Consider the following 15,161-nt stretch of genomic DNA (forward strand, 5'->3'; position numbering starts at 1 on the left):
TTTTAGTAATTGTTAGCAAAACAATTACATTCCTTTAGCGACAGCTCACGCTCGCGTTACATGCTCAATAAAATCAATTAATTTGCTGTTAGAGAGGCGAGTTAAAAGAACCTGAACCTTGCTTAAAGTGTCTGTAAATTCTGGAGCCTCTTGGTAACCCAGGTTCTGCCCCAGACATTGACAGTATTATTTACTTAAACTCCAGTCAAAGCAACCGTGATTTCTTCAGGGATGTTGTTAGGAGTTAATACTGGGTCTCTGTTTTCAGAAGTGCCTCTCTTGCATCTCCAGATGAATGATTAGGGTTTCTGTCTGCAATTTTGTAATTGGAGACGGTTTAATTAACTAGACCCTCAAAGTGTGGTTTACACTTGATTTTATTTAAAATGTTTGAATATAAGTGTGTGTGTAACGTGCATCGTGTGTGTGCATGCGCGTACAGCAGCACCTTAAAGCAGGTATGGTGTGCGTATGGAAACTAGTTATCACTATGTAATTATAAATGTAATAATTATTGACCCTTACATCTACTCATTGTGAACTGCGTAGTCTCTAAAAACACATGGTGACAAAAAATATATATCGAAAGACGGTACAGTAGTTGCTTGGCACTTTTTGCCAAATGGACACTCACAGACTGCTCCTACAGTGAAGATATATTACTCCTCGGAGACACAGTTTACACTTTAAGCAGGCCAATGCATGATTTTGTGCGCAGACTGGGACTCCCCAACACCCATATTCCTGATTTTTAATAATTCTTAATTGCCAGCTCTTGTGTTTGCTACAGTGGGTCCAAGTTGATTGAACTACAGTAACCATAGTATTTTTCTTTCTTCCCACCTTACCCTGCAGACTTTGGCAGTTTTCTAATTGGGACAACCAACCAACACGCCAGCTTATCTATTAAAACTATTGTCATGCGCTCATTGACAGTTGATTTCTAGGCATGCCCAGCCCCTCTCCAAACCAGACCGTTATTTTTAACTGCAGCTTAGAAATGTGTAAACTATTGATTGGGCAATCCGCCACATACACAGCTGTGGTGGGTGTAGTTCTTCAGCTGTGCCTGAGGCCTAGGCCTCTGAATCCCTCTCAGTATAATTGGGTTTACATGTGCTTGATCATAAAGTTCAGCCTTGGTAAATGCATATTTCTTTACTCATGTTGATCATGCAGTACATCTGGTACCACTAAGTTCTCATATCTCTTAACCCTTATTCCTAACCCTTTATTTAGTGCCTGTAGGCGTGTCAGGTCCAGTTTATTTTCATGCATTGTTTATTTTACACGCTCTGTTTAAAAGAATTTTTCTGAGTAAAACAGGTTTAAAAGGCACTGAATCACAAAAGGACACTCAGTACTGTAACTCCTGCCAAGCCCCACCCCTTGTTCGCTGTATTTTCCACATACCTCTTTATAGACGCTCATACTGATAAATCCTCTCCTGATCACTCGTTTTATCACCAAACTCCTCAGTAAGTGATCCAAGTTATTATTTTATTACTATAACATCTCAAAAAGTTCTGCAAATGTTTGTGATATTCTTTGAGCGCTGAATGTAGAAGCAGCTATCTCCTTTGTTTATGTCCATGTTATCTCTGTGGTGCATGGGGCTATCAGATATGCCCTTTTTCTTTTGGGGGGGGGGGGGGGGGTAGTAAAAAACTACTACTATTTTATGGTGTGGTCCCCCATTTCTAATGTATTTTTTTTCTTCTAATATTAGTATATATAGCAACAATTTGGAGTTCAGTTAACTGGTTCATTTTTGCAGAAGAATAGAGAACGCTGCTTTCCTGTTTCCCTGCATGAGTTGTTGACATTGCACACCCTGTTACTCAGTCGGAACAACAGCTTGACACATGCCTTTGTGTCCTTTCAGTGTTCACCTTTTCACTTAGTTTGTGCACACTGTTTTTACTGGGATCAGTTTGCAATTCAATTGACCAGCAATTGTGTTTTTTTAACACAAATATGTTCCTTAGTGATTTGTTATTGGTTCCTGCTAACTGTAGGACATTGAATTAATTCCATTAATCTTACCTGTTGTGTTCATTTTAACTATGTCTGGCACCATACCAAGTTAAAGAAAGCTGCTGTTTGCTGTGCTTATTTTCAGGTAGTCCAAATTAAATTCATTTGCACATCAGGAATACAGTTGTGGTCCAGGCATATCATTAGCTGCAGAACATTAGGAGTCAGGGCAGCATTTAACTCTTTGTGGGAAGCGTACAGTAAGTGTAACTAACTACATGAAATGTATGCCTGCAAACAGAGCTATTTTTAAGCTAGTATGGTACCATTCATATATGAATTAGTACATGTGAAAATGACGTGTGTGTGTGTGTGTTTTTCAAAACTACACATGTAAGTTAAACATAGAGAATGATGCTGAAAGAGTTAATTTTTGGAATTACAGCACATGCACAGCTGGGTTAAGAGCTGCCATCTTCAATCAAACTAAACTGAGGTGTAACAGCTGGATAAAAGAAGCAAAGTTGCATTTACAGTAAGGCTGAGGTGAAGCATTGTATCGTTTGACTATCGTATTGAAAGTATTGTTTGGGATACTCTGGTAACACAACTAAGTTGCTTGACCACTTCATGGAGTATTGGTGAGTGATTTTTATAGAGTGTGATTTATAGCAGGTTCAATGAGTGCTATTTACTTAAAGGGTTAAAAGTGGATAGGAAAGCAAGTTTGTCTCGTGATTGGGAACCTTGGTGACTGAAAGGTGGTCGGATGATCCCAGAGACTTGGAAAATATGAAGTGTTAGCCCCCTACTCACTGGAGAGCCGCGGCGGTGGCCTGGATGCGGATGCAAACCCACAGGGGGAAGAGGAGAATGTCCTTGTCTCGACAGAGAGTCGAGGCACTAAAGATCCAGTATAGATGGAAACGTACCAGAATAGCGCACATATTGCGAAAGGTAAGATGATTGTGGCTAGAGGAAGAAGGATGCAGGGAGCAGTGAAAGTATTTTTACATGTTGCATAGCATAAAACTACTTTGTAATATAAACACAGTTATTGGATAGGGATGAAAAGGGGGAATGCTGTCTTTTACATCTGCGTTTTTAGAAACGCCATGCTGTTATTTTGCGTTTTAACGAAATGCCCTGCATAGTTTTTCTCTTGATTGGTTGTTACTCTGACTAGCTATGGATTTAAACAACTTTTTATTTTATTTATTTATGTTTTACTTTGACCCCCAACAGGTACAAATCAACACAAATAATATATATATATATATACACACATACATACATACATATATTACTACTGTATATGCATAAACTGATGTAATCAATGTAATCTGGGTATGAGTTTTTAAAGTTTTACTAGCAATGTTACACAGTAATCCATCACAGCTCCATATGTAACTACAGCAGGTTTTTTTAAGCTTTCATAATGTCGATGAATCGATGCATTGGCTTTTTTGGAGAATGATATATTGATAGTGAAAAATTAGGCACCACGCCAGCCTTAATTTACAGTTTAACATACAAAAGAAAGTAAAAAGGCTGTATGCCCCACCCCACCACCACCACCATTATTTTATATGTATGATTTTTAACTTGGTTGACAGTAGCCTTCTGATTTCCAACCTGATTTTTACAGCGAAGAGATGAAAGGCAGACATTTAAAAATGGTAACGTTTCCCTCCAGAACCATTTCAAATCCTTAGGAGACTGTCATGTTGAATCAATGCTGTCCCGACTGCCCGTGGTGGCTTTACAATCTACTATATTGATAGCCATACTAGCTAGTTTATTATACTTCAACAGAATGCAGTTTTTTTTTTTTTTAGGTTAAACATCTGCATATCTATATACAGCCTTGTTTTCAATTTATTGTAGACGATGTGGGTATTTTAAGATCTTAAAGTAAAAACCCCACTACGGTCAAAATGCAAAAGTACATTGTTTAATAGACAAAAACACCAGTTATACTTACTTGAATTTGAATTCTTATGGCCGTGGCAACACCGGTGTCGGATTAGACTTTTGTTCCAACGTTCTGTCTTGTGTGTTAATACTTACTTTGATTTAATACCATTTTAAACAGATTGGTAAATGGTACACACGTCCCACTTTAGAAACCACATTGTTCTGCCAGGTGGGGACAACCTGACACTGCAAGACCATGCAATTCAGTGTTATACTTTGGATTAAACAAGGGTGCGTCACACCCTGCAAACTAATTTAACGCACATAGCTCCCCGGCACTCCCATTTCCACTCATACAGTATTGACCTGAAGTGAAATTTACATCTTCCAGGTCATAGGCTACTTTCTACCTTCAGAGTAGTGCCAGCCCCCCAGCGTTACTCAGATTTTGCAGAAAGTAACCATGGAGGGTAAATATGCACCACTCAACAACAAGGCATTTTCTGAAATGAAACGGTAATTTTAATCTGAAAAAGGTTTTATTATTGTTTGAGGTAAGTTTTATTTCTTTATTTTATTTCTAGTCAAGTGCCTGGATTGTGTGATGGGCACTGATGCTGTCTGTTTGTTTTAAACTTTACAGTTGTTATTTTGATGATTATGATACAGTAACATCACCCTGGGATGCCGATGACATGTATGTTAACAGTGGAATAGAACATATACGTCAGTACTGTACTATACCTAAATCAAGAGACTACGGTATTTTTGGGAGCATGGGCTGACCAGTGCACTAATTATGGGACAACAAGTGTTTTCAATCAATGTTTTCCTCTTAGACTTCACAAGCATATACGAACTCCAGTATATCATAGTATAGGACACACAAGAAGGCTATTAAGAAAATCAACGTATTTGTCATGTTTTGACTTGTTTATGCTTTGGTGTGGTAAGGAAATAGTCAACACATAGGTAATGTAAAATATGGTGTAAGAATGCCACATCTGTTGTATATTACATTTTTTTTGTAAAATTAAACATTGGGTGTATTTATTGCAAATCATAATTCATTTCTTTTATTGTCATCTGACCAAAACATGTTAAATGTACAAAAGGCTAAGTTACAAAAAGTACATTGGCTTGTTACCAGTTAAAAAACGTGATATATGCAGCTATGGCTGCAACCTTATGTCAGAAAGGCAGTACTTATATAGGAAGTTGTAAGTTAATAAGCTAATTAGAAGCTGTGTTACCCCAAAATAATGTCCTAACAGCAAACATGAAGTTCATATTAAACATTTCTTACAATTGTGAATACTATTAAAAACATTTGTGTTTCTGCGCCTTAACAAAATGCTAAGAGAAGAGTCTCTTCTGCGCTCTTTTTAAAGGAACGATACATAAAATAAGACACAGTAATATTATGTATTAAATAATTTACATTTCTCTGCTTTAAGTCATTGTACAATTAGGTTTGGTGTCATTTCCATCTGAGCAGTTCAGGGATCATCTAACTTAAGAGCGTAATCAGTAGTACAGTCTCCTGGGCTTGCTGCTTTGAATTTCTGATGAGCTGTGATTTTCCATGGCAGGTATTACACGCTCATTCTTGCAGAAGAGACCACTGACGTGGTTGATGGAGTTGGTTTTCGAGTAGTTTCTACAAGCCTAATGATGTAATTTGTGATTTAATATAATTATTTGCCAAAGAAAAGTATGAAATTAGACATTTGCCTGACGAAATGGTTATCGCTACTTAAATTCCAGATTACATTTCAAGTGTATACATCTAGTTAAATCATATATCCTGGGATGATCTATTTAGTTGGCATTTTGAATAGGTTTTTGTGAGCGTCAGTATGTTAAGAATTAGGTCATACTTACTGCTTGGTCCAAGGCAGTATTTATTTGTGAAATCAGTATGTTTTAGGTTCAGCCTGTTTACATAATTCAATAATCGTCCCTGACTTTGTATACTGCACGTGTTACATATAGTAGATCTTAATTACAAAACATTGTCAGCTGGCCTGGAGGTGGGTACAGTAGAAAGAACAAGTCTGTACAGTAGTTGGTCTTCAGTAGCCTGAGCTGTACAGTTTATTGTTGATCAGGCATGTGTGTAGAAATGTTATTGCTCTCTTGCAGACATGTGGCAGAACTGTCTCTCCAATGGGAGTTTGGCTCAATACAAAAAATGCTGTTGTGTCATTGAATGAAAGACATGTTGAAGTCCAGTGTGAGAGTCTGATTCTCCGTAGCATGCAGTATAGCACATTATTGTTACAGTTGTCCCGCGTTATAACACCCCCCTTTATAACGCCACCCTCCAGGTATTTTTACCCATTATATCGCCACCCGCCAACTTCCACAGCCAAGCAAACATATATGTAAGCATTGTAGTTTCCCTCATTGTAGCGTCACCGAAATAATCATGGTCAATTAAAACAACAAAGTTATGCAGTTAACCTTTGACTCGCTTTCCATTTTAAAACAGAAGTAAATCATTTAATATAAATGATATTGATGTAAAAATAAATGTTCCCTACTATATTCCCAGGTTGTCAAAACAAGTTAATTGTCATTTAAACTAGGATGTCCTGTAATATATACATATGTGTGGATAAAAGTGCCTGGGGTCTGCAAAAATCTACAAAAGACAGGAGAAAAAGGAGACTTTGGTCACTTATTTTTCTTACTGTATGACAGGTATTGACTTGTTTCTACATTTCACCTAAGAGTGTTGGGAGCTACACATTAAAAATGAAATGGTGCTTTTGGCTGATTTACTTTTGCTGCGCCAATACCCTGAAAACACGTAAACTATCCTTGCTGTATAGAGAGTCTGTAGCAGTTCTCGCTGATTAACTTGGCGCGAGGAACTACCGTTTCTCTCAATAATATATCGTGCTGTAAAATATTTTTCTTTAAGCATTAATTCAAAACTTGATGTGCAAGTGGGCAGCAGTTCTATTTTCTACCCTCTGGACTGGCATTTCTGTCAGATAATGAAAACATAATTTACCCTTCTCTGACTACTGCCCAGTTTCAAAGCACCATTATGATTCTGACTTCCATCAAACTGTGCCCAGCCTCTGTATCTGCACTCTAAGAAAATAATAAAATAAAACAGATTTCCTTTAGGCTACATTTTGTTTTGCTCTTGAAAAACACACTGCTGTCTCTGTGGTGGACAATTGAAGGTTTGTCATTACAAGCTTAGTAGTAGTAGTAGATCTGTCATTTTCAAACAGTTTACATTGACTAGGCATGGACGCATTTTGACAGGTGCTGAAAGCACTGTCTCTTATAGCCTGAATCACTGCAGAAGTTTGATTCATAAACCTGACTGTAGGGTTTAATGTGATCTTTTAGTGTAACAATTCAACATTGGGCAATGGAGTTGGCTAGATTTTTTATTTGTTGTGTTTCATGTGTTTTGTGAATAATTTCTGTAGTTGCTTAAGAAATTGGCAACAATAATGCCATTCTGATTTCCTCCTTGTAGTTGCAGCTAGCTCACAGCACTCAGTACAGACACAAGCCATAGATACTGGTTGCAGTTGTAATAATTAGACAGCCACTGTATTTTAATTATCTGGAGCTGTTGTGTAGTAGGGACCCCCTCTAGGGAGGAACTATGTTGTTTGATGTGAGCATGTGAAGCACCTGAGTCCTTTTTTAATTTTTTTGTTGTTGATTTAGTTTCTGTTTCTGCTTCTGCTTGAGTAGGTTGCCCTCGTAACCAAAGTGTGATTTTCTTTTTTTTTTTTTTTGGCTGAAAATTATGGTCTAATGCTATTTTGGGGCTTTTGTTTCCTAGTGGTTTACATTTGGATTCCTAATAATCTGAATGATCCAAGTGTGGTTTTTTCTGAATTATGTGAATGTGAAAATGAACTGCCATATTAAGTAACATTGATCAGTATGACTCTACAATAACCAGTTGATTTCTTATTCATTTTTATATAACCTAGATGGTTTTGAAGATTTGTGATTAGAATCACTGACCGGAACTTTTTTTTTTTCCTCTCTCTCTCTAACAGGAAAAAGGCACCACAGCAGTAAAATAAATTCGGCTGCTACAACCCAAGATTTGTGTGGATAGCTGTCCCTCAATCAAAGTCAGTTTTCCCAATTGGTTGTATCATACTGGATCCTCCAGCATTTTCAACCCAATGTCCATGAAACCACATGAACAAACGCTGGGAAGGACTTTCTGTTCCATAGACCGAGTGAGTTCCGCATCCACTTGCTTCAGTTAGCTTTGCCCCGTCTTTTAATCCTGCTTTGGGATTGAAATGAAGAAGGTAGTTTACTGGTCTTCAGAAGAGGTGTCCAACTGGCTGGCAGAGGAAGGCATGCCAGAATACACAGATTCCTTCCAGCGTCTGAACGGCGAGGACTTGCTGCAGCTGACCGAGGCTGACTTCAAGAAGCCCCCTCTGTCTCTGGTCTCCTCAGACAATGGGCAGCAACTGCTCAACAAGATAGAGACCCTCAACATTGAGCACCACATTGAAGCCCACAAGAATGGGCACGCCAATGGGCACCTGATCAAGGGCAACGATGGGGACGTCGGCAGTAAAGCCAAACGCAATGGCATGCCCAACGGCTTCCGCAATGAGATGGTACAGATCCACATGCCAATGCCTGAGAAATCACACTTCCCCATGGAGTGGGGCAAGACGGCCCTGGCCTTCATCTATGCACTTTTCTGTTTTGTCTTCACAACGGTCATGATCTCTGTGGTCCACGAGCGAGTGCCTCCTAAGGAGGAAACCCCTCCATTGCCCGACAAGTTCTTTGACATTTTTGACCGGGTGGAGTGGGCTTTTTCTATATGCGAGATTAATGGCATGATTCTTGTGGCACTCTGGCTCATTCAGTGGACTCTGTTAAAATACAAGTAAGTATCAGAGGATGGCAACCAGAAAACTATAGTATTCATGTATTTAGTATGGAGTTGCTTGTGTCCCATGTATTTGTTTATTTATGGAATCAACCAGTATTGAGCGTGTTGACACTGTAATATTGATCACTGTAAAGCTACATTGAATGGATTTCATTAATAGTACAATTGTAAACGCTATAAACTGAACGCAAATGTTTTGTTTGGAAAGGTTGAATAATACCGTAAAAACTGTTGTATAAGTCGATTTTCTAGGCTTTTTTGCGGGGCCCTTAAAAGGGGGGAGCGTCTAATACACCCCTAGTTATTGTGAATGTTAAACACAAGCTTTCTGACTCTTGACTGACCTCCTCTCCAAAAACGTCACAGCTATACTGCTTCACTATTAACACAATAACTGTCAGTCTATGAATTTCCTTATCCCCACCCTCCTGAGCCATTGATTTGTCTGCATTCAAACTGAACCCGCCTCTGGGATCCATAACAAACAGCTATTGGTTAGAAAGCTGAGTAGAAACTAAAATTCTGCTGAACAGGTTTGAAATTGCCGAAATACATGTTTATCGTAATACTGAGAAAACAGTATGTGACTAGAGACTAAACAAAGACAAACTTAAAATGGCGAACGAAAAATGAGCTGATAGATGAGGAAGGTGATCATGGGCCGATGTAGAAAAGTTTTTGTCTGAATAGAGTACTTTGAATGACTGCGTGTTTCTGATTAGCAAAACAAAATAAATGTATTTGTACAGCTGGAAATTGGATACAATTGTACTGCACTGTATGTAATACTAAAATGTTTTGTTTGCAAGTTATTAGAATGTACACTATTTAGTTTAATTGTTTTTGCTTTTTTAATTGCTGAAGCTTCAAACGAATTTGTAAAAGCCAGTGCAGCAGAAACTTGATATGGTTTTGGAAAGAAATGTTTAGTAAAACAAAGATATGTCCTTGAACTTGTATGGGTACTTGTGAAGATATAATATAATACCGATAGGTTAATACAGATGTGATGTGGGATACTTGATTTTACATTCTGGTAAAAATTTTGACAAACATTTCTAGCAGTTTTTAAACAAAAAACCCTAAAATTATTTGTTGCAATCAATGATTATTTAGAAACTAAACCTGTATATCTATATTTATTTATCGGTGTTGCACATGTTGGAAAAACATCAATTGTAAAAAAAAAAAAAAAAAAAAAAAGTATTTTATTAGCAAAAAAGGTGTTTTCCTAATATTGAAGTCTCAGAAAGGGGGAGCGACTTTTACGCCAGTGCGACCTATAAAATGTATTTTACAGTAATACAAATCAGTGTTAATGACAGTAAAATGTTGTGAAATGTCAATTTTTATATATATATATATATATATATATATATATATATATATTTTTTTTTTTTGGTTTGTGTTTGTATTGCTATTGTCAGTCCTAGGTAAATTTTATTTAGTCAGATAAAAGTTCCACTGTTTTTAGTTTGAATGAATAGGCCAGTCTAGTGTAGTGCAGTTATGTATGAACATGTTGAGAAAATCCCAAACATGTTCTCATTCTTGGGATGCACTGCCCTGGAGAAGAGAAGATGAACAACAGCATATTTACCAGGAGTAGGCAGATGTTTGAAAATTGCACTTGTCTAATCTTTTTTTTTTTTTTTTTTTTTTTTTTTTTTTTTAAGGTGCACTGCCTTGCTATACATGTTTTTACCATCTTTTTTTCCCTCTTTCACCCTTTTAGATCCATTGTTGGTCGACGATTCTTCTTTATTGTTGGCACGCTCTACCTGTACAGGTGTATCACAATGTATATAACAACTCTACCTGTGCCTGGGGTGCACTTCAAGTGTTCTCCAAAGGTAAGAGCCAAATTAACAATGTAGTATATTTAAGCCAGTATCGATATATGGGCTAAGTCATGAACCCGCAAGCCGCATGCAGTCTGTTTATCGTCTATCTGCGGCCCAGGCATTAATTCCATTTCACTTATGAATGTGTCATAATAAGTCTTCCTCTCCTTTCTCAAATGCACAAACCCGCTGCATTGAACAAACCCATTCCCAACATAGGAGGCTTGTTACTAGAGAAGTGACGTGTGCTTTTTGTTATTGGTGCCTGCTAGAACTGAACAACTTGTCAGCTAAATAAAAACCGCTTTGTATTATTATGCAATACGTGTGTGTAGTAACAGTACGATATTAAGGCCTTGTTTTGGCATAGGTGGAGAAAATGATAAAGGGGCCCATTCATAATGGAGAATTCTTCTATTATGTCCCACTAATTATGTAGCTGTTCTTTATCATACTCATACCCGTATGACACCGGAAAAGTTTACTCAGAATATTAAACTTTTGAAATAAATAATGTGGGTCTGCAGCAATATCACATATATTAATGATGTTGTATACCGAGAGATCCGATATATCTGCTGTCGTTTTTTTTTTTTTTATTTGTTGGACGCTGTAACAGGCAGAACATTCCATTACCAACCGACACAGATGGAACATTGCATTGGCCCCCTATTCTCCACCAGCTAAGTTGCTTGGACTTTTATTCTCCACCTATGCCTCTTTTTAGTTTTTTTTTTTTCTGTGTGTGATGTTGTATCATGCAGAATGAAATAAAATGAACAGTAATTCAAAGGGAAATTTGCCTATATATGTGTCCTTCCTCTCTCTCTCTCTCTCATATATATATATATATATATATATATATATATGTATATATATATATATATATATATATATATATATATATATATATATATGTATATATATATATATATATATATATATATATATATATATATATATATATATATATATATATATATAATGCAATAACTACACAAAAACAAACACATATATACAATATATAAACCATAAATGTATAGGAAAATACAAAAAGATATAGAAATGTACACACATAAGGTTGAATAAGTGGGTTTTGAGAAGACAGCAGAAAGCAGCAAAAGACTTGAGGTAAACCGGTAGCTGGTTCCACCACAGGGGGACAAGGGAAGAGAAGGAGCGAGCATGGGAGGAAGGAGAGTGAAGAGAAGGCATAACAAGTCAGCCAAAAAGAGGGAATATAAGGAGACACAAGGGATTGGCGCTTGATAGGAAGGGGCATTATGTTGTATAGAGTGATAGACAAGACCAAGGGTCTTAAATTGAAAAATACTAGAACAAGAAAAAGAGAGAAATGACAGATGAAAAGACATAGCAGACATGTACAAGCAAATTAATAATTACAATTTTTTTAAATACACAACTAACTTACTAATAAAATAACATAAAACAACATAACACACGCACCAGAACAGCCAGTGTCCTTTCCCAATGTCCTTACACGACTGCTGCTCACACTGGCAGGGAAGATGAAATCAGAGGCAGTAGAAACAGGTGTGTGATGGACGCAGGTGAAACAACAAAGTCCAGTGACATGTAGAGAACACTTGCAATGATGTTGTTATTGTTTGAAGGAGAATTGAAAAGAAACAAAACAAAAACAAACAAAACAAAATAATAACAAATATAGAAAAATACTCTTTTTGCCACCTGTTACTACCCCAAAACATATATTTTAGATAGATATATAGCTATAAGGGCAGCTACTGGTAGTGGACAAAAAAATTGAAACACCTGGGTAAATGAGGTCACCAAGTATATTGAAAGGATGCTTAGGGTCATGTCAGGAGACACACACATATATAGGCAAATTTCCCTTAGAATTACTGTTCATTTTATTTCATTTAATTTCTTTAAGTCACTGTGAATAATATTAGCGTATTGAGTAATTACAGTATGCTTTTTAAAATCCTTTGGATTGTTTTTCATGAAAGCAGTCTTGCAGCAAACATGTGCTGAAGAAATGCCCATGTTTTTGTATGTCAACTTATTTTTTCCCCCTAAATGGTGTTTTTACTTTCCCTTCTAGTAGAAGAGAAAAAAAAAATTGGCTAATCTGATAAATGTATAAACTTTTTTTAAACCATATTGGACACTGTATCTTTAATTGCTGGGCTGTGAGTCACCTTTCTGCTTCAAATAAATAAACTTGTTTGCAGTTGGTCCAGACGGTCAACCTATCCTCTCTTCTCCCAAAAAATTATTATTATTATTTGTGTTCCTATTTTAAGCCCTGTAAATGGTCTATGGCATATCCCTAGAGAGATAAGGAGCATTTCAGGATCATGAGGAAAACCTAAAAATAGGCATGAGTGTCACTATGGAGTCACCTAGTCATGAGAAAATGTTTCAGTTTTCCAGAATTCCATAATGTGTCTTTATATATGACTACAGGGCTGTGATTCAACACAACCCTGCAGAAAACTTTTACCAGCAATGTGATTAAATAAAGTCTTGACATCTACACTACACAAGGGTTTTCAATATAGAGAAAATCCATTGATTTGAGGACATGTCATGTATGTATTTATTTATTTATTAAGAATACAGGGAAATCATTTACAGCTAAATTAATACAAAGTGGATGTGGACAAAAGTTGTATAGTTTCTTTTTGTAGGCTGGGTAATGCAAGGGGAATTTTGAGGTGTGGATGTACAGCATGTCTCGGTGACCTGCCGTTCATGATGTTGGCTCATTAAATGTTGTACTGAAGGCATGGGGAGAGGCTTGTCTTGCACATTTTTGTAGTAGCTTTCTGTAAAACAGGAACAGAGTAGTCCCTGCCTGAAGTGGGCCCTTTATGAGTCGTCTTGTTGATGATAGATGTATTGCATCAGGGGATGGGGCTGGCAGAGATTGCAACTGCTATAATTTGGCTATAGCAGCTACTAGTTTGGAGATTCTGTTATGTTGCTACGGTGAAGGGGTACAATACTACAATTTTTATTAAGTAAATAAATGATGGATACTCCCTGAACATATATGAAATATTAGTTCAATACCATATGTGTGTTTTTATGAATTCATGGTTCTTAAATAATACTGTATTTACTATGTTTATTGTGGCATTTTAACTGACTGACATACTAAAAGCTCTGAGCTGGGTTGCTAAGTAACCAGTTTATGGGTCCTTTAGAAACAGCTGCGCAAACATTGCCTTGCTATCCTTATCTTGCTTGCTTTTAGTAGAGAACATTGAAGTTGATCAGCACAATTTGAAATTTCATCTAGACCAAAAAAAAATAAATAAATAAATAAAATAAAACATGTTTTTTTCACGGTTTAGCTAATGATGTTGAACTAGCTCGGTTGCCTTGCTTTGCTATGTAGCCGTTCACACTTTCAATTTTTTTCAGCTTTGTCAATTGATTTAAACATACATGCAGGTGCAAATCTACTGGCCAGTTTTGTCAACCTGCAGCTGCATTTCTTCAATGTCTGTCGGGTCTTTGACCCAAATCAAGCGAAGTATCTCACGAACTTGTCGGTGAAATGAAATGCGACGTTTACCAGTTCTGGAAAAATGTGGAAACGGCATCCCCAACTCTTGCTGTAATCCATTTTCTGCTACAAATATGTACTTCGGGATGATCGGCGCTCCGGAAAGGCATCAGATGTAAAACGTGCTGTATCAGAATAATATGCAAACAAACAAACTAAACAAGCCAAAATGTAAAATAACTGTAAACTGTACCAAAGCAGAAGCAACAGATGCACACAGAGTCTTTTTGAACTGCAAATGTTATTTTTTTACAAGGTATGTACAACCTACAGTTTCTGTTTGCTGTCCTGTAGAAACCCCACCAAATGTTATGTAAAACGAGCATTTTTCTTTATAGTTGAATTTTCATCCCCATGACTTCACATACCATATTGAAAAAATAAAAAAAAACCATTGATGAAGCATTTATTTATTTATTTAATTTCTAAATGCAGTGTGTTTACAATTAACAAAATTGCCAGAGCCTAAGAACCTTTTAATTTCTAGGGCTAGCAGCAAAATTTCCACCTCGCTGTGCTAGGTACATGCTACTATTTTCTCCTTTCAGAAGTTGGCATCTCGGTGCTGGGACGGTAGTGTACTATTGCTAAATGAAAGGAAATCCTCAAGTATTACAAACTGGCCAAAGGAAACCTACTCATAACAGCAGTTAGTTGGGCAGTGTTATATCATAATATGCTGTACAGGCTGCCAGTCTACAAAATCACACACATCTCCCAGGACAGCGGAACGTTCTCAATGCGGTGCACACTACAATGTAACGCAACGAAGGTGTGCCAAGCTGCCCTTTTAAAATATCTGAAGTTCAGTTGGTTGGTTCAGTCAATAGTTAATGTACACACACTTCCTGGAATTAATGTTTTGCTATTGCTTCCAGACAAAATGAGCATAGTTGAGGGGCTTGTACATACCAATCTGTTGTTAGTTGTGATACAACTTATCAACACT

General features: G+C 37.0%; 1 protein-coding gene across 3 annotated transcripts in view; it reads left to right on the plus strand.

Annotated features, from left to right (window-relative positions):
- Positions 1-15,161, plus strand: part of LOC121325582 (phosphatidylcholine:ceramide cholinephosphotransferase 1-like) — a 66,623-nt gene that overhangs the window by 45,606 nt on the left and 5,856 nt on the right. For all 3 annotated transcript variants that reach the window (XM_041268328.1, XM_041268327.1, XM_041268326.1), the window contains exons 3-4: positions 7,938-8,800; positions 10,542-10,659. In XM_041268328.1, coding sequence (XP_041124262.1) covers positions 8,193-8,800; positions 10,542-10,659 — 726 coding nt within the window. In that variant the 5' untranslated portion in view covers positions 7,938-8,192. The remainder of the gene's footprint in view (positions 1-7,937; positions 8,801-10,541; positions 10,660-15,161) is intronic.

This window comes from Polyodon spathula, chromosome 13 (genome assembly GCF_017654505.1).
Source record: "Polyodon spathula isolate WHYD16114869_AA chromosome 13, ASM1765450v1, whole genome shotgun sequence".
Lineage (NCBI taxonomy): Eukaryota > Metazoa > Chordata > Actinopteri > Acipenseriformes > Polyodontidae > Polyodon > Polyodon spathula.